This window comes from Ptiloglossa arizonensis, chromosome 2, assembly GCF_051014685.1.
Source record: "Ptiloglossa arizonensis isolate GNS036 chromosome 2, iyPtiAriz1_principal, whole genome shotgun sequence".
Lineage (NCBI taxonomy): Eukaryota > Metazoa > Arthropoda > Insecta > Hymenoptera > Colletidae > Ptiloglossa > Ptiloglossa arizonensis.
The window spans coordinates 27,145,715-27,167,392 of record NC_135049.1 but is presented as its reverse complement, the minus strand read 5'-3'; the positions used below and the strand labels follow the sequence as shown (position 1 = coordinate 27,167,392).

The following is a 21,678-nucleotide window of genomic DNA, read 5'->3' as shown; positions in this document are numbered from 1 at the left end:
GGTGATGCTAACGGCTCGTAGTTGTTCCTTCAATCGATACACGCGCAGTGTTGTTTGTCTCGTACTATAAAAATGTTACCGTGCTCCTCGCTTTTCACAGGCATCCAGAGAACGCCTGAAAGCGAGACACGAACGTTGAAGTATCGTTTCATCGTGATACAAACCTTCAAATAAAGATCAGTGACAGATATATTGCGAAACGGAATAGTGCACCGCTGGAAATTCGAGGGTTCACGTATCCGCGCCTTGCCATTCCTTCATTGATTTCTAAGACACACCGCGCGCAAAAACTCGGAGGTGTAACATGATTGTTCTTTTAACGAAAGCTACAGCGTGAAAGTGTATACGTTCGTTGATCAATCGCGGATAGCAAATTACAGTGTTCGGCATTAAAATTAGATTGGAACACGAGATTCGTTTTACGTCTGTTACCGGCACATCGAACAGACATATATCACTTCGGATGGAACAATGTTACGTTGATCGAATATTTCGAGAATTTTAATTCTATTATGGTTATTTAAATTTTGAACTGATATCATTTCTCTTCGGGTTTATCGTCGATTCGTAACTGAATGAAATATCAATTGTCCTCGGACAACAATACCATTCCAACGATCATTCCCTGTCAAATAAATCTTCGAATATATCATTATGCTGTAAGGTGAAATAATGTCGAAAAACTGTCCTTCGAGTGCATCGTCTTTGATAGCAGCTGTTACTACGATTCTTTTAGAAATATGGTGTTACTAATATGATAACACGGTAGGATTGGCTTCACGTTGAAGCTAGACAAAAGCTTTTGTCGCAACATCAGTGTGCATCATCGACAAGTTAATGATCAACGAATGCCTCGGACTGAGTGGGTTGATCATCGTTAACGACACGCCTACATTTCGAACCGCTGAAGAAAGCGTTCTAAGGAAAGAAACATTCGGAAGGTGTTGCGTTTCGCAGAAATCTTCTATTAACCAGGTAAGTGGTCTAAGCTCGATATTTGCCGAAAGTCGTGTTTCTTTTGTTAGTTCTGTTGCAGTACATTAACGTTATACTGTAGGTTATTTTAGACGCGATACCCGGCCGTTGTCCATTGAAATCATGATACGCTTGACAATGCACACCGCGAAGCTGTGCTGCCTCTTAATTAGCGATAATCACCGTGCAATTACCGTTGCACGAACGAACAAATTTCATCGATTATATTTATTTTTTGTTGTTGTTGTTGTATCAACAGGATTTACCGCTCTATTCCAACGAAAGTAATAAATTAATGCTAGAGAAAGTTTCAGCGACCGAAACTTGTAACGTAATTACATCTATATCCGTAATACATGTTTTAGCAGTCTTGATTCCCAGAATCAACTAAAAATAAGTACGCTACAGTAGACGATACATGTCAATATTCGGCATGTACGCGACCAATCGTACGTTTTTGTTTTTTATTCATTAATTACGAGCAAAAACTAGGAGCGTGAAAAGTCGTCAAAATAAAAAACTCTCTTCACCGGAAGGGGGAAAAAAAACGACGTGAAACGAAAATGTCGCGATGGACACAAAGGGTTGCGGAAACATAGACTCTTGTGATAGTTAACAATGCCACTAGCGACGTTGACGCAAGGATGACACGTGTAGTTGTGTATATTTAAATAAAGAATCACGCGCGTTTGTGGGCGTTCGCGGTCGATCGTGTGAGTGAACGCGAATCGATAAATTAGTTTGTTGGCATGTGTGTGTATCCGATGACACGTTTTAAAAGTTATAACCAATAACAAGTGCCTACGAAAAATGCACGCTTCGGTGCAATCTGCGGTGACGTCGTTGTTGACGCAAGATGACACGATAAATATTATTACATGGATAATATTTTTAATATTTTTGATACCTTGTGATGAATTTGAATCAAGAACTAATGAATGATTTCTTGTTTGTATTAAACTAAATTTTAGTGTATTTTCTGTTAACATTTTTTCCGATATTTTTTAATATAAATTTGCCGAAGGAATTGTACATTTCTTTGTTTCATAAATTTCTGTTCTTTTGTAAGATACTTGGTAGTCCTCATCTTCTTCTTTCATTCGTTAATTGTACTGTTCTGCTGGTAATTAGCGAGCAATTAATTAACTTCACCTGAGACGCTCTTCAACCGCAGTAATGATCCAAATTAAGTAACCATCTTGTACATGACATGAAATGACTGATTCGGACTAAGCATTTAAATAGTCGAATACTTCGAAGAAATTTGAACAATTTTTGCAATTTGCCGTTTATATGTAAAATACATTTAATGGTGGCAATACTGACAGTTTAATAGCTAGAGAAATTCAACGACTTTTCATTGTTTAAGGTAAAACTACTTACATCAAGATTTAACATTAGCTGTAATTATTTACCTTTCGAACAGCAGACATAAGTCATTTTTGAGTATTCGATTAGAATTTCGAAGATAGCTTTGATTAAGCTCCGGTGATTGACGATGTTCTAGATGGTTTGTGGCAGTGATGCCCTCGTCGGAGGAGGAAAGCCAGTGGCTCGTTGGCAGCGGGGGTGGTCTCGCATCTTCCGGCGGTGGCACGACATCCGGAACTGGAGAACGTACAGCCAATATTAGAGGAGGATTATACACCGAGGAGATGACAACGCAACCAGCAAACGCAAACACCGCAGGTGTGAACGCGGCTTCAGCCGATTCCGCCGAGCACGATCTCATCGACTCCACCGCCGATGCAACACTTTTGGCACAATTTCACGAAGACGCTATCAAGCAGGTTCGCAGTATGCTTTTCCTACTATCGACAAATTTTCTGCCAATTTCTTTCAAATTTAGAACATTGCCGAATTTAATAATGGCAGCCATATTGGGACAAAAAATCGGTTCGCTTTTCAATTATACACATTTCACTTTACTATTCATTCTGATTATTAAATTTATCGAATTATTCGTTGCAGATCGTACGAAGTTCACCAGTCCAAATTTTATTGACAAAACCAAGACACTTCCTAATAAATCAGTTTGATAAATGCTTTTCTGTCTGTGATGTAGGTCATGGTCCAGCTTCTGAATTTCGAATATTACAAATTGGATGCCGTCCATAACACGAAAAATCAAAATTCTTTCCATTATACACACATTCCGGTTAATAATCACTGGCAAAATGCTATACTAGTAAAACATGTAATTTTTTAGCTCATGCACCAACGATGGTAATAGGTTTCCAGCGTGTAAACGATATTAAAGTGTCTTAACTTATATAATCCGGTTTAACCCACCGGTGGGTCAGAGTATTATATGTTAAGTGTTTGCGTCGTTCGATGATAAACATAGGAAATTGTGTACCGTTCCGAATTTGTTAAAAGTTGTGAAATTTGAGGAGTTTTTAAACCGACGTCTATTCTACATCACGAACTACACTCGACTAAAATTTGAATTTTTGTCGTTACAAAATTGCGATTATCGAAATATATCGAACTATTGGAAATCGATCGATAATCTTGATACACTTTCTCCGTATCACGAAGAAGTAGTCGCATCCAATGAGCTTATGCAAATTTGAAATCTGCATTTGTATTGGCTACTGTAATCCTTTGATGCATTAAAATAAAATAGTAAACCTTTTTCAATTCTACAACAAAAACATAACCTATGTCAAATGGCGTCCTTTTTAGCCAAGTTGTTTTATATAGATTTTTAATCATTTTCTTACTGTCAGTGCTTTGGTCCTTAGTATTCCAGCATGGACGGGATCTTGGATGAGTCGCTTGTAAAAACGAAATACCAATCGCGAGAAATATTGGCGTACTCGAATGATTTAAATACTTCTATTTATCATAAATTACTTTGAGGTTACACTCGTAATTCTATAGATTAGTAATATCCCAATTTGGCATTTGAACAATACGAACGATTTAAGTTATTTTTATTAAAGAGTGATTAAGAATAGATATTAACATATATGTAACTAAATGTCAATCACTTTGTATCCCTCCACATAAAAATATTTTAATAATTATGTGTCATTACCATAAAGTAAATTGTTAAAAAAAATGCTGCATTATATATATATATATTTGACACAATCTGTGATATTTTTGTGTTTTAGGCTGGGGTTGGTTACTTCCAAATATTGGCTGCTTTGTGCACAGGCTTGAGCCTTGCAGCAGATACCGTTGAATTTTTTGTTGTACCATACATTTTACCAAGTGCAGAAGTTGAATTGTGCATTGAGGACAATGAGAAAGGATGGCTTAGTTAGTTGATTATAATATTTATTTTTATTGTGTATTTGCTTTCCAGCAAAATTTCTTCATATGTTTGTGTTATAGGCAATATCACGCTGATGGGTCTGGCATTAGGTGGATTATTCTGGGGTGGTTTGGGAGATAGACTTGGAAGACGTAGATCTTTATTATCTGCAATGTCTGTTCATTCTTTATTTAGTTGTGTGGCTACTTTTATGCCAACTTACGGCACCTTTATGACTGCTAGATTTTGCTCTGCAATTGGGTAAGAAACTCCTTTCTTTTCTCTTTCATTTATTGTAATTCAGTTTTATGTAAAATAAATGTAATTTATTGTATCACAGAGTAGGAGGATCCTTACCACTAGCATTTGCATATCTCGCAGAATGCTGTCCAAGACTAAGCAGAGGTCCATGGGTTGGTTTACTTGTAGCAGCAGGAGCACTAGGAGGTGTATATGCAGCTCTTTTAGCATGGGTAGTGGTTCCCACAACTGGAGAAATGGTTGTTCTTGAAAATAAAGAGCATTTCAGTGCTTGGCACCGCTTTCTTTTACTTTGTTGTTTGCCTGCATTGTGTTCTACCATTGGACTTATTTTTATACCAGAAAGTCCAAGATATTTGGTAGAAGCAGGCAGAGATGTAGAAGCAATGATGGTTTATCAGGTAATTCTTATATTTGTATTTCTACTGTAGAAATTTGTTCCTTTCTTTACTAAAATTAATGTTTATTTGTAGAAAATATATAAGAAAAATAATGCACGAAAGGGTGCAACAGGTGCACAGTATCAACTTTCTGAATTGGAGCTTCCAACTAAAAGGCCCCGTGGCATGGCACCTCCATCTCCTACTAATCACACTAGTGTTTTGGCCGATATAATGTATTCTATTGAAATGGTAAGACCTTATATACCATTTATGTATTTTACATCTCAAAATTAATATTCAATTTTTACTGAATTTCCAGTTTTGGAATTCTTTTCTGGAGCTATTTATATCACCGCATTTACCCGTAACAGTAGTGCTGATAATTATTTGGTCAACCGTATCATTCGGGTATGTATTTTCAATAAATAATTTTACAATTTTTCAGTTTTTTTTACTACTACAGAATTTTATTCTTTTTCCAGACTATATGGTCTTATGGTATGGTGTCCCGAATACCTCAAGCTTATACGTGCTACAGAATATAAAGCTCATACTGTACACATTTCTGGAAAAGAGTATAAAGGAGAAACATTCAGTGGTTCCTTAGAGAATTGCCAGTACCGAGATTCGACCTTTTTAAATTGCAAGTAAGTAGATATTCGAGAAAATATTCATGATAATATTTAATGAGTTTATATAAAAGCCTTGTTGTTACAGATTTACAAAGATGGTATTCAGCCATGTAGATTTCGACAATTGTACTTTCCACTCCGTAGAATTCAGTAGCATAAAGTCAAGTAAAACTCACATTACAGACAGTGTTATTGTATATTCGAAGTATGTATTCAAAGTAGAAATTTTTAATAATGTTTCTTTCTAAGAACAAAATACATTATGTTCTATCATTTATAGATTTGTGGATACGGACCTATCTGCACAGGTTTTTACGAGATGTATATTGATAAATAATACGGAATTAAGTTTAAGGGGACCGTGCCCAACACTCGATTTGGATTATAATATTTATATAGAAGAAGCTCTACATGGTCATCTTGTTGCTCAATTGGCTTTTGTGCCTGCTGCTGCTTTGGCAGGACTAGCACTTACTGTACTTCAGCGGCCCAAAATGATTGGTATTTCATTATTTTTTTCTTCGGTAGCTGCGCTCTGCTTAATTTTAGTGGGCACAAATAGTTCTGCAGTCCTTGGCTTTGAAGGTGGTTTTATAGCAGTTTTTGCTATTGCTTGGACGTCACTTACGTTGGTTACTGTCGAGAGCTTCCCTACCCATTTGAGGTAAGTGTCCTATTATTACTTGATTAATCACAATATCTCATCAATAAATGTAAAATATAAGTTCTATTGTTCTCCACAGGTGTACTGGTTTTGGTTGCGTAGCAGCTGTTATAAGAATATCTGGTTTGATAGGAACTACAACTTATAAAACTTTAGTCGGCGCACCCTTAATTGCGCCTGCACTGTTGACTGCATTGCCGTTGTTAATAGCTAGTCTTGCAACGTTTAAATTGCCCCACACTCATACAGTTTTCTTATAAGGATCTTACTAGTAAGTGACAGAGAACAGAGATGCCGTAAAAAAGACGTTTTTAATCTATATTTTAATGAATCACTTATGAATTGCGCCGATGTTTTTACTCAATACTCATGACAAGAAATATTTCAAGATACGTCTTGAACTTCGAGAAATTCGATTTCTACAGAGACGTTTGAACGAAAATTGCAAGTGAAGTGTGTCTTGGACAAGTGCGAATTTTTCAATTTGCAAGTTTAACGAACAGAAATTACTTTTTTCCATGGAAGTGTGACTTCGTACTCAGTGACATATCCTAGTTAAATGGAACGTTATATAATGGTCTGCGAGGAAGCTTAAGTATTTAAAGCGCACAGACATTAAGGATTAATCGTCTCGTACGCTAGAATGTGGACTTTCTAGAAGATTTTAATACATGTATTTTAAGCATCAACGAAGGTCATTGTTATAGCAAAAAGATCTTAAGGACAAGGCGAAAGACATACAAAGAGATTCAATAGTTGAGTCAAATTACTAAAATTTCATGTAGAACTTATACTCCAAGATTTCGCTCCATCTAACTTCAAGTTTAATACAAATCATTCTGCAACTTGTTCATATCAGTGCAAAATGCACATATCTGTAAAACTATTTTAATAGGGCAATTAGCCATGAAACGTGTCAATTTTAATGGATGTTAAGAGGCTGAAAATCATCATCCATAATGATACGTCAAAACATAATAAGAAGGTTGAAACCCTAAAAACTTTGCTTACTGAAAATGCATTTGAATATCCGAGATAGAAAAAATGGAATGTTATCCATAGCGTATAGATGTTTTTTCTGTTCATTGTTAGGCTAGAGAAGCTGTGCATGATTCCAGAGTTACTACTTTTTAAGCGATTCGTTTAAAAAAGTTTGCCAAGGACAGTAACATAGAAATTTTTATATTTACAATCGCTGCATACGCTTTTGCTACTTGAAAAATTAAAACGTATATCGTAAGAGAATAGGTAGGGAAACCCGAGTCGAGTGATAGTGAACTGTTTCTATTGTGAGAAGACAGTAATTAAGCGAACACATATTAAGTACGTTTGCTTTTTACCGATTTATTAGCTTGCAGAAACATTAGACGCTAGACTCAGCTAATCAGGAGGCATTATCCATCTAATGAGAAATGCAAACGCTGCCGTATGAATCCTAAATTCTCAGCTGAAGACTTAAAATCGAAGAAAATAGAAGCTTGAGCTTCATTTAGTATAAATTTAAGAGATTATTGCCTCTAGTCAACTTTCAATCGTCTTTAAGCTTTTGTGATGCGATAAACTTTAAAACTGCATCAGACTTTCTAACACTTGCAAATGAAGTTTTACGTTATTTTCTACGAGATCGTATGGGTGTATCGTTGTTACCTTAATTACAAAAGTCGCTATTATATTTACGGAAAATTTTGCTAGAATTTTACTGTCGTGTGATAATGAATCACGATGGCGAGCCAAAGCTGAAAAAATACTGGTTCCTCAGAACGGACAACTATTCCTAGGCAATAAGGACGTAAAGTAACTCTTATGAAGTGATTATTGAGATGTCTCATTCTTATTGAAACTCAAAATATATTACTAAGTATTTAAGCAAGTTTATTAGTGAAGTAAAAGAAAAAAAACAACAACTGCTGTTGGCAAACTTAATCGGATAAGAAATTTACTTCTCGTCATGGTTAGTAAATTTTTTCATATCAAATTGTTGGCATCTAATTTAAAAGGATAATGTTAATGTTGCGGACTGAGTTCTGCGTGTCGTTCGGAAGAAGTAGAAACGAGACGTAAGTGCTTCATTGGCAGCACAAGTTTTCTTATAGCGTTTCTATTTTCTATTATTAATTAATAATAGTATCATTGTTTCAATAACTCGAAAACGTTGCTCGTTCCTACTTCTACAAGCTGTATTTGTGAATATGGTAGTGAAACGAGCCTGTGCTGGCGTTACAATTCAAAAAGACAATTAACTACACGAGCATAAAAATTCCCTCTTCTTTCTTCCTTAAAGCAATAGACGTAAATTGTCCAAGTTTAAATTTCTCTTAAAGTGGAATTTTTATTTAAGCCTTACTTGAAATCGGGACCACACAACACTGACACTTATAGACTCTTAACTTAACTACTACCGTGAAGGAAACGTTTTTCTCTAATGATGTTTCTATTAGTTAGTTTACTAAAGTATCACTGAATTTTGTTCGAAGGTGGATCGCCGGCACACGCAGTTCTACATTATTAAATCGTTACTACAGCATTCATTGTCGCCCGTAGATAATACACTTTACTCAACATATCACTTATGAGCGAGCACTCTAGATTCGTAGGTTTTAATTAGACTATTGAATAGACATGTTTAGAAATATATACTAACAATCGTAAAAGATAAAATCCTAAATCGGTAAAATAGCAGTGTGTATGTGTGTGTGTGCAGGAAGGCTGCTAGAGACGTTGTCCTTAATAGTTATGTTTTAGAAGTTTCCTTTAGCAAGTTCAGTCAAGCGACAATGATGGATACTTTGTTTACACGGATTAATTGTGAAAAATATTATCAACAAAGCAATGAATACTCATGAACGCTGATCGAGCGTCATTCAGTGTAATACTATATTTTTAAGTATAAATATCATTTTTATCTTGAGGAACGAGTGCACAAGTGTACGAGATGAATTGGTTATTTTTATCATGTATTAATTTTATGATTGCTCAGAATATTGAAATTACAATACTTGAAATAATTGGAGATACATCTATTCTAATGGCTTTATTGCTAAGATATCTCAATGCTGTAACAACTCATACTACATATTATGTAAGTTAGACATTCAGTACAAATATTATTGTATTAATTATAACAAAAACTGATATTTGGTTCATTCTTCTGAATTGTCTGAGATTATAGTCCACCAATTATTTTGAGCACTGCATTTTATACAGACTGAAAATGAAGTTTGGTTAGTATTCACTGTGGTTTTTTTTTCTAGAGACTGTTTCTTAACACTTAAAATCGTAGTGTTTAATTATTTATGAGAGCAAACATGTATATCCCAGTGATAAGGAAAGAGAGGCCAACCAAGTGATTGGTTTCTTTGGAATTTCATTCTGGTTGCACTTTATGCTGAATAAGATTCATGAGACTTTAATATTCTTGGCACTTTATCCCGTTTTAAAGCTAATAATTGCAGTTACAATATTTATAAATGCAGCGCTTTAATATGCACTAGTAGTCAATGGTAGGAACTTTATAACTTTAATTGAAGGAATATTCCTATTTTACATAACTTATTAATATATTTATAATTGATCTATTTTATGGGTTTGGAAACTCTAAGAATAAAAAGTAATACTATTCAACAAACTATGCAACCAGTACTTAACCCTTTGCGGATGAGACTGTTTGGCGCGTGGGCGTCAATTTGAACGAGAGGTTTTGGAAATATGCTTAAAAATTGCATTATAAAATCTGTAAATTTTACATTTTACAAACAAACAAGTTTCTTCGTTGTCATTTATATCAGATTCGATATAAAATTCATCGTCACCGGTACCTACGTCACAAAGTGCAAAATACTTTGTGAATTTTTTCGATAATATTATATGAAACTTTCTGGAATAATTATAACAGATTTCAGTGTAACGTGTAAAATTTACAAAAGTATAAGTGAAAACTTTAAATAGTTAAGCCATTTTACTTTGTGGATTCGATATAAAATTGATACGAATAGTTAGAAATGCGTTTTGGAAGAATTAATATTTAGTGTTTAGAAAAGTTAATGCTAACAATAGGTAAGTAAACGTCGCACAACGAAAATGAAAAATGAAAAATATCTAGTAGGTGGCTGCATGCTAACACATCTAGAATTCTCGGGTGACTATTTGCCGACGTGCGTCCGCAATGGGTTAAAACAACCAAAAAAAACACAAAAAAAAAACAAAAAAATGGAATATAAAGCCATTTGCTAATGCGATGCTTATTGAGAAATATTACCCATTGTTCCAGCAAGTAGGTTAAACATTTATGAGAATATTGAGCGTGAACATTGATAACATTCAGTCCATTTAATAGGAAACATTTATCGTACGATAGAAATACGGTATCAAAAATATGTTTCTTAAAATTAATAGATTTTATTAAAGATAGATTTACTTTTTACTACACAAAAGTAGTAAAGTCCTTTTTTTGGAATGTATAAAAGTGTTTGACCTTTATAGACAAGGACTAGTTTACTTTAATACAATATTGCAATAGAAGAAACAAGTTTTGATATTTCTTATTTCGTTTTGAACAGCTAATTAGATTGAAGAGTCAAAAAGACCATTTGTATAACTCCAAGATGCTTTTACGAGCTTTTTTCAAATATAACAGTGGCTGCTGTTTTTTGAATAGCTTTTTTTCGAGGGACCCAAAACAGGATACAAAAGAACACAATGATTCGATGCTTTGTACGAACACGAAAAAATGAATTCGTTAATTTGTATTACAGCAATATGTATGTAAAAAATTGTCGAAACGATCGCAATTATAGTTTTAGGTATATTCATCTTGCGATACTTTTTAGAGCACTTACTACTACGATGAAATTTGTATATAATTTATAAGAAAATCCGCAAGCTCTTGAGAATTTCATGGCAATACTTAGTAAATTATTTGTAACATTAATTGTCATCATTATCACTATTGTACCGATTAATCGTTTAAATTGGGTTCGATCTCCCGAAAAGTTATTTGAAATTCTAACATGCCCATAAAAGGCACAGACTTTCGAAAACGTTTGAATATTTTGTTCGATAGTATCGACAAATGTAATAGTCGTTCAGGATTCGTTAAGAGGAATCTTGTATTATGTAACAACGCGTAAAGAAAATATTCGATGCATCGACGCCAATTATTGCATTTCGAGAATCGAGTCGGATGACCTCTACATAGATTGTAACCTCTTTGTTAGATTTCAGGTTTGTAACGATTGAAAAAAAAAAGATAATTCGAACAAATTGACTTTTACAATGTATTTCGTGCACTTTGCACTTGACTGTTGCAGACAATTATGTATACTTAGGTAATCGATTCGAGAAAGTGAGGAAACGATGGCAACGAAGCTACAAGTTTGGTTAACCACGTGATAATAATGAGGTTGTTAATCTATACAAGAGATGTCGCGATTACTATTATTCCTCTCTTTTATTCCACCGCAATTTTAACGGAAAAGCTGAGAGAATCGTTGAATGGAATAGAGTAAGTTTATATAACGTCTTCCTATATATCCAATTTCTTTTATGTCAACAAAAAATGTATTTTAAGAAATACATCTTTGCGTATTTGTATTCAGAAACATGTTATACTTGAAGGACGTTTCGTAGCAGGTAAAATTCAGAACCGATTAAATTTTGTAATGGACTAAATGTTACTTTTTGTCGTACATTTCTAGTTTCTTTTTTATGTTTCATCGTAATTGTCACCGAGAAAGACGATAAAATGAGAAAAAGATTTTATATCATCTATCATTTCACATCGAAACATAATACTGACTCTCACAATGATCGATCGCAGATGCATGGCGACAGTGCGAGTTGAGCGACAGAATGTACGAGTGGAATAAATGGGAAAAATTTGTTTCCGAACGAGTCTGTCCGATTTTGGTATCCGGTATTGATCAAAATAACCGCGTACCGTTAGATGTTTTTCGATTCGTTTCCATAATTTTTGGCGCCAATTTATAACCTCGAAGTTTCATCACCATTTCTATCAGCGAGTAAAGAAGAATCGTCGTGTCGGTAAGAAGAACTAATCTCACGTTATCGATTGTAAATTGCGAAGAGAACAACAAACGATGCGAAGAATCTATTTATCGACAAGCTTTGCACAATAATAATTTTTGTCTATTTTTCCTGTGAAACTCGAGTGCAGTAATATTTGAATATGATAATTCATCTAATAAATTGCAGTGCGCTGTCTATAACCTGGTACGAATAATTTACGTAATTACTCCTTGAATCGTGTGTAACACGCTACGTATATACACACGTATTAATCGTAAACGTATTAGGTAACGCTAATCGAAGACCGAAGAGTCGTCGCAAGAAGATTGTAAACGTTCGAAGGGACAACTGTGTGCACCTTCTCTCTCAATTATTCTCACCGATTATTGACCTTGAGCTTGACCTTGGGCGTGTCCTCGACATACAAAGTAGCACGGAGATGATCGCGTCGAACGAGCCCTGACCTAACCTATTCTAGGCTATGTCTCCGTTCTCCGTATACAGACAAAGCCTAGGAGAGGCTAAATCAAGTTACTCTGTTTCGCAGAAACGAGCGTTACAGTGTCATCTTGTAAGTATTCCACAGCGAATCCGACGATTCGTGTATACGTATATACATATACGTGTATATATAATATATATATATACATGTATATATATATATATATATATTTTTTTTTTTCTCTCTCTCATTTCATCGAATTCCGATGCGTCGCCCGAAACGTGTGCTGCGCTCGCGACGAAAAATCTCCGCGGAATATCTTCTATTTTCGCGCGAACTGGTCACTCCTCGCTTTCTTGCGTTCCGTCGTAGTTTAATTCGAACTCTTTCGTTAAACGGTTGCGTCATCGACGACTATATACCCGCCAGGTATCGAGCAGCGCGGAGTCACGATATTTCCAAATCGGAATAACATCGAGACGACGACGACGACGATGACAACGACGACGCAATGGAAAACGTAATTTCGCGGATCGAGACACGACCAATGGCGGCCACGACGAAGTAAAAGTCGAAGAGTCGCCGCGGTAGAAAAAAAAGGTCCGCGGTGTCGGTACACGCGGTTCTTTCCTTCTTCTTTTTTCTTTCTCTTTTCTCTTTCTTTTCCTTTTATTTTTCGTTTTTTTTTTTTTTTTTCCTTTCTCGAGGGTGCTCTTTTTACGGCAGTGGCTCGGAGACGGTACAAAGAAAGCGTGTCACGCCTAAAAATACGCGAGACGCGCAGGTAGATGTGAAAAGGTCGTGGGGGCCGGGAGGGAATGAAAAAGAAAGAAAAAGAGAGAGAGAGAGTGTGTGAGAGTGAGAGAGAAAAGAAAAAGAAGCAACGAGGAGAAGAAAAAGAAAGAAAAAAAGAGAAAAAAAAAACGGCGAAGGAATTGCACAAGAGCGGCCGATTTGGTATTCAAATCGCCAGGCGTGTTCCCGCCTCTCTCGCGGCACAGGTACTCCTCTCTGCAGCGGTAATACGAAAGACCTTCTTCGTTTAAGTGTTTTCTCTTCTTGGTCTCTTCTTCCTCCGCCTCCACTCGAGCCGCCTCTTAACGCCCGGGGAATCTTTTCCCCCTTGTTGCCCACTTGGTTCGGATGGTCCCTCGTCGTTATTACCTTTATCCGTCCGTCGTTGGAGAATTTTCTTTCTATCGTTCGTGCACGGAAACACGGGTGTCCCCGGGGGTCTGGCGCGGAACTCCTCGGCCGCGACTTCTCGTGTACACCGGTCGGTGTTGTACCGCCCGATCGCGTGATCACACTCTCTCCCGTAGATTCGCGCGAACTCACCGTTGTCCGGTTTTTCGTTTCCCACCTGGGTCGTAGTTACGTTCGATCGTTACGGTCGAATTTCACGAGACCGCGTGAACCCGTAATCGCGCGCGCGGCACAGACACGAAGTCCCCGAGGAATTTCAATGCGTCGTGGCTCGCGGAGGCGCGGAGACATCAACGTCCGCACGTGCAACGTCCGGCTGGTGGTCGTCGGTGCCGGTTACATAAACGGGTATAACCGCGTCGTGGCCCGCTCACGGTGATTTCGTTCATTTCCGAGTGCCGCTTCACTTTCTCCCGCGGTGTTCGCCAGCGCGACCGAACGAAACGGATTTCCCCCCCGGTCGTCGCCGAGGAAAGGAGCCACCGATATTTCGTCGTCGTCGTTTCGTCACGAAAACTCGACCCGCTCGAGCGTGTGTCGCGCCGAGCGTTCACCAAAGAGGAAAAACCGTGTCGATTCCATCGGTTCGGTCTCTCGTCGTTTACCTGGAACCGGGCTGTTTACGCCAGGACGGGCTCGTGAATATTAACCGGCCGGAGGGGGTGGGGGAGGGTGGTTGGAGGGGGCTTCCATCGCGGCCCGGACCTTTTCGCGCGAACGAGTTTATATCCGCCGGTGAACGAGGAGGATCGTCGACGACGATCACTTTCCACTTTCGTCCGACGTCGATTCGACCGTACGATCGTCACCGTTCTGGAATTCTTCGGGTTTCACTCTTTCTCTCTCTATTTTTCTCTTTCTCTCTCTCACACGCACACACACGCACGCACGCACGCACATACGCTAAACATATACGCACACACGCACACGGCCAGGGTCCAAGGTTTCGACGCGCGTGTCATCGGCGCCGTCACTCGTCGCAAATCGCGTACAACGCGTAATCGTCGACCACGGACGAACCAGGACGAACCGGGACCGTGAACAATGGTACGTTCGTTGGACGCGAGAGTTTACGGGTTACGCGTACGAAAAATCACGTGTACCGCGAGAGAAAAAAGCGGAGTGCAAGGAAGCGTATATACTAAACGTAGGCGATCGGTATACGTGGCACCGGATTGGCCGTGTGGCATACCTCGACGACACGCACGGTGTGCGCGCACATCGGCAACCTGTGCACCCACTAACCACTAACCGGCGAACCACGGGAGGCCAAGGTGTGCGCGCGCCAGGATAATATATGTATCTACGTGCGTTAACCACGTGAGACCGGCCAGCATCTTTCCACGGGCCCCTTTGGTGGGGACTTAACCTATGGACTGCTCTTTCTCTCCATCTTTCTCGCGCACGAACCTTGGATCCCCGGGAAATCGCTAGAATCTTAACATCGCCGGATCACTGCGCGGCCACCGGCAGCGTGCGATCTACTGGACTCGATGCACGCAACCTCACGTTTTTTAACGCCGAATATACACGTACGCGCACGTCCAACGATTCCAGGACCATTTTTTATTTCGTTTAATATCCGTCGATAGATACACGCTCTTACCCGGAATTTCTCGGGTAACTTCGAACGATAGACTCGGTTATGGGGATTGGAAGGGGATTAGTACGGGTTTTTCCGTAATTACACCAGGAGTCATTGGAACGCGCAAACGTGGAATTGAATCAACAAAGAGCATCGGTAAACGCGACGATTGTATCAATTTTCGATGCACGAAGAAGCGATACATCGAAAACGTGCACCGAGATTCTCGTCGAATAGGATCGATGAAAAATATCGATCAACGCGTTAATCGTACCGGTTGGTGGGGTATGATTACGGAAACTGTTTCACAGTGGAGTAATCTATCAAAAATGTGTACCGAGAGATTCTTATCGCGCAGAATCGATTAAGAACATCCATCAACGCGTTCGTCTTACCGGTTGGCTGAGTAGTTCGGAATAATTATTAGCAGTTCGTGCAATTATACGAACTGTTGTTCGGAAAAGGAACAATCGAACAGTGAATCCGGATTCTTGTTTCGATCGATCGAGAACGTTTAGCTGGCATTGTAACGCGTTTACGGAGCACTGGACCGACTCGTGTCGCTCTGTCCAAGTTTCTCAACGCGACAAATATTTTTGCGAAACGAAGAAATATTTTTCCAACGAGTCGAAATTTTACGATTTTCGTCGCGCGGAAATCGCGAAGCAAGAAACTTTCCTTTTGCGAAAATCCCACCAATGCGCCACCAAGTTCCATTATTAATGCAACGGCGCGTTGAACGTTATTTCCATTCACTTCGTAACCGAGGCTCGAATCGAACGTTCTCTTTTCCTATTTGAGAAATTAATATTCACCGCTTCTGTTACGCTTGCGTTCGATCCACGATCGAATTGTACCGAATCACGATACTATTGAACGAATCATCGTTCGAAAACGATCCAGAGTGAAATCGAGAACCGTGAAAACCGACGTTCAATCGAACGTTGAAAGGACGAATACGCGTTACGTTTTCTTTCTCAGAGATTGCCGGGAGAACCGCGAGGAACAATGTCGCTCGATGCGCGAAGCAGCGAAAATTTGTCGATTTTGTGGGTCGGTTTTCGATTTTCCGTTTCGGTCGCTCGGTCGAGCTGGGAACGCCCTTACGTTCGCGCGGTATCGTTTCGTTCGATTTTCTCTTCAGACGGATTACGTTGTCGAGGGGGAGGGAAACGGCTCGCCAAGCGGAAATAAAGGGCAACCGCGTCCGCAAATTATAGTCCTGTTGTTCTGGACTCGGCGATCTATAAACGGAGGACCGTTCTTTCCATGTCCGGTGCTCAATCGACGTCGCTGACGTATTCGTTTCAACGCGGGCTCGTTTCCACGCGCGGCCCGCTGTCTTTTTTACCTCTGTGGCTCGGTTCCGCTGTCATTTACTCGCCGCAGTGGTTAACGTCGGTGTCTCGTTCGGCCAAGGTAGAGGCGCCTGCTTTTTTATTCGCCACCCTGTAGCCGGCGAGTTCTCACTCGACATTCCCGGCAATCTCTGATCGACGAGTTTTTATGAAGGTCATACGAACTACGTGAGTCGTACCCACTTACCCAGCTGCATCGCTGATGCACGTGTTTATGCTATTTGCGGCCGAGCGGGACGCACGAAAAATGCGTCGACGTTACAGGTGTAACCGATTCGGAAAAAATACTCTCCGCGGCTAATTGATTTTTTTACCCCTCCGAACGTAGCCACCGCAATTTCGCGGTACGAACGATTTCGAGTCCCGTCAAGCCGGAGAATCGAGAGAATCGATAGCGATCGGTCGTATACTTGGAACATCCGAGAAATGGAGATTTTTACACTTTTCTCGCGTTCGACGTTTTCCACGATGGCTCTGTTGGATCGTCGAATGGGAACGCAGAATAACGCAGAACGTATTATAATTACTTTCCAGGTACCAAACGCAACGGCTGTGCACCGTATCGGCATCGGGTGTTCGACGATTCGGAAAACAGAGGAGAAACCAAATGTGTTGCAAAGAATATTAACAAGTTCTTGTCGAAGAATTTCTCATCGCGCGTGTAGACGTTTCATTTTTGAGCGGAGGACGATCAAATATGGTAAACATCGTATCATCACTTGTACGTAGACGTTTTCTTGTTTTGGATTAATTCTACGTTGTATTTTCTCGGAAAAGGACTCGGAACAAAATGGATGACCGTCGAACGACGACCTTGAGTGTAGAAAATCCAAAGAGGTGCAAGAAAAATGTAAGAAAATCGTCCCGGTGGAAACGAGAGATCGGTGGAAAGAATTGAATTGCAAATGCACGGTACGGTGTCCGTTAACACCGATGCATTTCTCTGGACGATAAATAACAAATTCCCCGGTCCGTCTTACGATCCCTCGACCAATATTGGCATACGCGGTTCTAAATACGCTCCTTCGTGTTTCCCGGCGTTGTAGGAATATCGTTGTAAACGACTGCTTTTGCAGCTCCCCACAGACAAAAGTTCAGTGGCGTAAGATCTAAGGTGAACGAGCAGACCATCGAGTATTTGCCCCACGTCCGATCCAACGTCGAGGAGACTTTTCGTTTAAGCCTTCACGAGCTATAAGTGCATCGCGAGCTGGACACCCGTCATGCTAAAGGAATTTCCTCTAATAGTTCTGGTAACTTAGCGGTAAAAAAATTTTTGGCCCAATACCATCCTCGGGAACGCACCGTGCGTTCGCACACCTTGGGAATTTACCGAATGTAGAATAAAGGTAGACGAAGCAAGATACAGGTTCAACGAGCACAACGTATATATTCTTGGACTAGATCGGTACAATGTAGTTACATACTTCGAATATTTTAAAAAAGGACATTTTTACTCTTCGTCGAGGTTGATGTTTTCCTTGATGGCTCCGGATGTATCGCTTTGGATGTATTCCTTGTATCGTAGAACACATACACCTGAAAAGTGTACGATAATATCTCGTAGAATATTTACAAACACGATAAACACGATACATGTATACACGTGTCAATAATTATATTCACCTCGCTAAAAAGTGTCGCGTCGGTGACTTAGAGTTACGGATCCTACACTCTCTTTTACAAACGATAAATCGACTTGTGGGACACTGGGTATAGACCCTAGTGTCTCTTTACTTTTCGATGCAAACGATGCACCAACTTGTAGAACACTGGCAATGCATCGACACCTGCATAATGAGTCATTCGGAAGTTGGACGAAAGCTAGCGCATTGAACGTCGTGTTTTTCATTAGCTATAGATCAATGTTCATCCGTTGGGGACTGTTACATTCTATCGGATTACTCTGAAGTTCTCCACGGACAACGTTGTCCGATACGGATAGCGGATGCAATTTTCACGTCGATCCACTTGAATCGGGTTCGAATCGAAGTGCAATTCGCAAAGCACCGAATTTCCTACGAACCGATCGAGAGATAGAGGGAAGGTTAGGCATGGACCCAAGGTCGCCATAACTGCGATCGTACCGTGGCGACTGTGGGTGGTCTATAAGGTCTTTCGAGACCACGACTGCCTTCCAATGAATTCGCGGTGTGAGAATCTTGAAAACTGTCGACCTCGGCGACGCCGCGCGTCGCCTCGTTCAGACAGGAAACGCGAATCGCCAATTTTCGATAACAATGCGCAAGACGTTGTTGACCGAACTGCGCGCGATTGATTGAATAATTACGTCTGTTCCAGGAATAGCCGTTCCGGGTGCAAGGGCAAACAGGTTGCGCTCCGTTTTATTCTTTTGTCCCTGTGGCATCGGCTCGCAATCAGCGCGATGCTTTATTTCGCAATCGCCGGTTAGTATTCCGAATTCCCATTTGCAACGTCGAAGATGAAGATGGCGGCGGACTACGATAATTTATTAACTAGTCCGGCAAGTCAAACCTGTTGGTTCCCCGCGGACGTGTTTTGCTCAAGTCGCGTCCGAACCCATGGAACTGGTGTCCTTTGATATCTGTCTGTTAGAAAATTGTCCGTTAATTCTTCCTGCTTTAACTACGATTCGTTTTCCAGGTCCTGGATACCGTTTCGCCGCCCACGGAGGTTCAATTTATCGACAAGAACCATCAACGGGAAAATATTTCTACGCCGTTTCGAAATCCAGCTCGATAATTCATATCTTTTCACGAAGCTGAGGAACACGCGTCTACCTCTTGCGGACCAACGTATCGGATTGTTTCATTCCCGGTGTCCCTTGATCCTCCGCAACATCGAGGTTCCCCGGGAGTCTTTGTACGCCCTGCGACCGATCGTGTTCGTGTTTTTAAAATATCGGTCGCGACTTAGGCGATAAGACTGGTTTACGGACGCGATAGATATGCAATCTCCACCAAAGGGTACATCGATGGCCGAATATTACATAAAATTCATTTTACGTAGAAAATTTGTCGAGATACAAGAAACTTTTTCAAAACAATCTCGAACATTCCGTGAAACTTTCGTTGATCTCCAAAACGTCTATTTCGGCGAAAAGAATTTTTTTTAAATCGTTCCGAAGCTGAAGAATTCCCCCCGATCAAAGTATTGTGAGAACAACTATTCGTTTCGAGAGAAGTTCGCAGAGAATTATCGTAAATTAAACGTTAACTTCTTTTTTAGATCCTTGGAAGAACGATTCAACGGACTACGGTTGCCTCGTAGCGCGAAGACGGTCGGGACGGTGGTGTGAATCCGCCTTTAATCGAGGAGCTCGCGCGAGAAAGACGGTACCGGCGGACACCTCGCCAACAAGGATGTCGCTGGACGTAAGGTCACGGTATTAAAGGTTGAAAACAGGTTGCAAAACGTGTCCCCGGCACCCTTCAGCGAGCTCGTTCGTTTCCGAGTCACGTTCCTCGGACGCATGTCCCTTAATGTCGGCGACACCGAGCCTCGGATATTATTTCCAGACGTTTACGCGGATTCCGCGGATTCTTCCGTTCTGCTCTCCAGGGCTGTTAACGGTTCGATATTATGCCGGTGTACTGTGATTCGCGAGCGACGAACGGCCGCCGGGTCGGAAATTCTCCAGCAGTGACGTAAAAAGGTAGCGCCCCGCGGGCATTTCTTTAACGCAGCGCCACCCGTACGTCCCCCCACCCCCCACCCCCCGCCCCGTTTTTATACCTGTGCGAATCAAAACAGACGGCCGCTCATCTTTCTCGCTCGAGTTACTTCAATTCCTGCGGGGCACCGCCGTTTTAATTAGAACCGTCGAACGCGACCGGGGTTCACCATCGCGTTGCAAAAGCTCGCTCGTTTCGAAGACAAAAGATAATTGCGCCGTGAGCCACGATCCCGCGAAACCAAGAAAGAACAATATCGTCGTGTAACGTACAATTGTTGTTACGATTACGTGCGCACGGTAACTCTCGCTTTCGAGCAACAGATTCTTGAGTCGGTTCGCACGAAAGCGGGGTAACGATTTCGATCTCGAGCGTGCACGATGGTTGGACAGATATACAGGGTGTCTCGCAACCGACGACGCCACCGGACAATACGCGCTCGCTCCGCGCGAGACAATGAGTCGGTTGCACGGAATAGAATTGTTTTCAAGAAAAATTATGCCGGGGATTGAACAGTTACGCGTAATCGAGCGGAACTTGTCTAACGTGTTTGTTCGTTACTCGTTTTTTCCACTCGCTTCGATGTTTGTAAGCATCGATGTTGGTATTGTCCGTTTCAACTGGTTCTAACTGGTTACGAGATCGACGAAAAACAGACAATTATAGTGTACAACGTGCAGTGTTTAAAAAACAGCAACAACAGAAGTAGAAACAACGAGTAATGGACAATGGAGCGCATTGGCTCGCGATCAATTGCGGCATTCATTTTTTAAGAGAACTGGACCTTGTATAAAAATATTCTATTCCATATTTTCGATTCATTTTCTCGCATAGATTTACTATAGTTTTCGTTTAATTTGTTCACGGGACAGTCGTGTTAATTAACTTGGAATAATGATATGTTTCGTGGACGTGAAAAATATCAATGTAGAATAGGGAATAGAAAATTATAGCGATATCGATAGCACGAGGATAACGAAGCTATTAGTTGGTAATTTCATCGAATAAGTTTTTTTTACTTTGAATTTGTCTTTCAGCTCCGGTAGGCGTTTTCTTCGATGAAGTGAGAACCACCTGGAAGAGGAGATGCAACTTTCCAGTTCGGTTCTCCATTTTTGCCAATGTTGTTCCGATAATGCGGTCGTTTTAAATTGCCGCGATACAACGGAACCCGTTTCCCTATTCGCCGGCTTCCTGATCGTCTTCTCGTTGCCCTCCAGTTTAAAC

The 21,678-nt window shown here is 40.3% G+C and overlaps 1 protein-coding gene and 1 long non-coding RNA gene across 5 annotated transcripts; one reads left to right on the top strand and one right to left on the bottom strand.

Annotated features, from left to right (window-relative positions):
• Positions 1 to 30: 30 nt before the first annotated feature.
• LOC143143620 (synaptic vesicle glycoprotein 2B) lies at positions 31 to 20,388 on the top strand. Of its 4 annotated transcripts, XR_012991194.1 has the most exons (17): positions 31 to 975; positions 2,483 to 2,765; positions 4,098 to 4,245; positions 4,321 to 4,501; positions 4,581 to 4,902; positions 4,975 to 5,133; positions 5,204 to 5,292; positions 5,367 to 5,531; positions 5,602 to 5,721; positions 5,797 to 6,180; positions 6,260 to 12,408; positions 12,492 to 12,775; positions 17,330 to 17,495; positions 17,573 to 17,645; positions 19,097 to 19,203; positions 19,421 to 19,743; positions 20,006 to 20,388. XR_012991194.1 is itself a non-coding variant. In XM_076305082.1 (11 exons), exons 2-11 carry the CDS (start codon positions 2,499 to 2,501, stop codon positions 6,438 to 6,440), a joined length of 2,016 nt encoding a protein of 671 aa, XP_076161197.1. In that variant the 5' UTR covers positions 31 to 975; positions 2,483 to 2,498; the 3' UTR covers positions 6,441 to 12,409. The 4 variants fall into 4 exon arrangements, 1 of the variants encoding a protein (XP_076161197.1); XR_012991195.1 differs by lacking the exons at positions 19,097 to 19,203; positions 19,421 to 19,743; positions 20,006 to 20,388 and having other exon boundaries at positions 6,260 to 11,680; positions 11,996 to 12,408; positions 17,573 to 18,030; XR_012991196.1 differs by lacking the exons at positions 31 to 975; positions 2,483 to 2,765; positions 19,097 to 19,203; positions 19,421 to 19,743; positions 20,006 to 20,388 and adding an exon at positions 3,642 to 3,758 and having other exon boundaries at positions 17,573 to 18,030.
• LOC143143625 (uncharacterized) lies at positions 18,162 to 20,442 on the bottom strand. The gene is made up of 2 exons (XR_012991198.1): positions 18,422 to 20,442; positions 18,162 to 18,334 (listed from the first exon to the last, which is right to left on the bottom strand). It is a non-coding gene; the product is annotated as an uncharacterized LOC143143625 (long non-coding RNA).
• Positions 20,443 to 21,678: the final 1,236 nt, after the last annotated feature.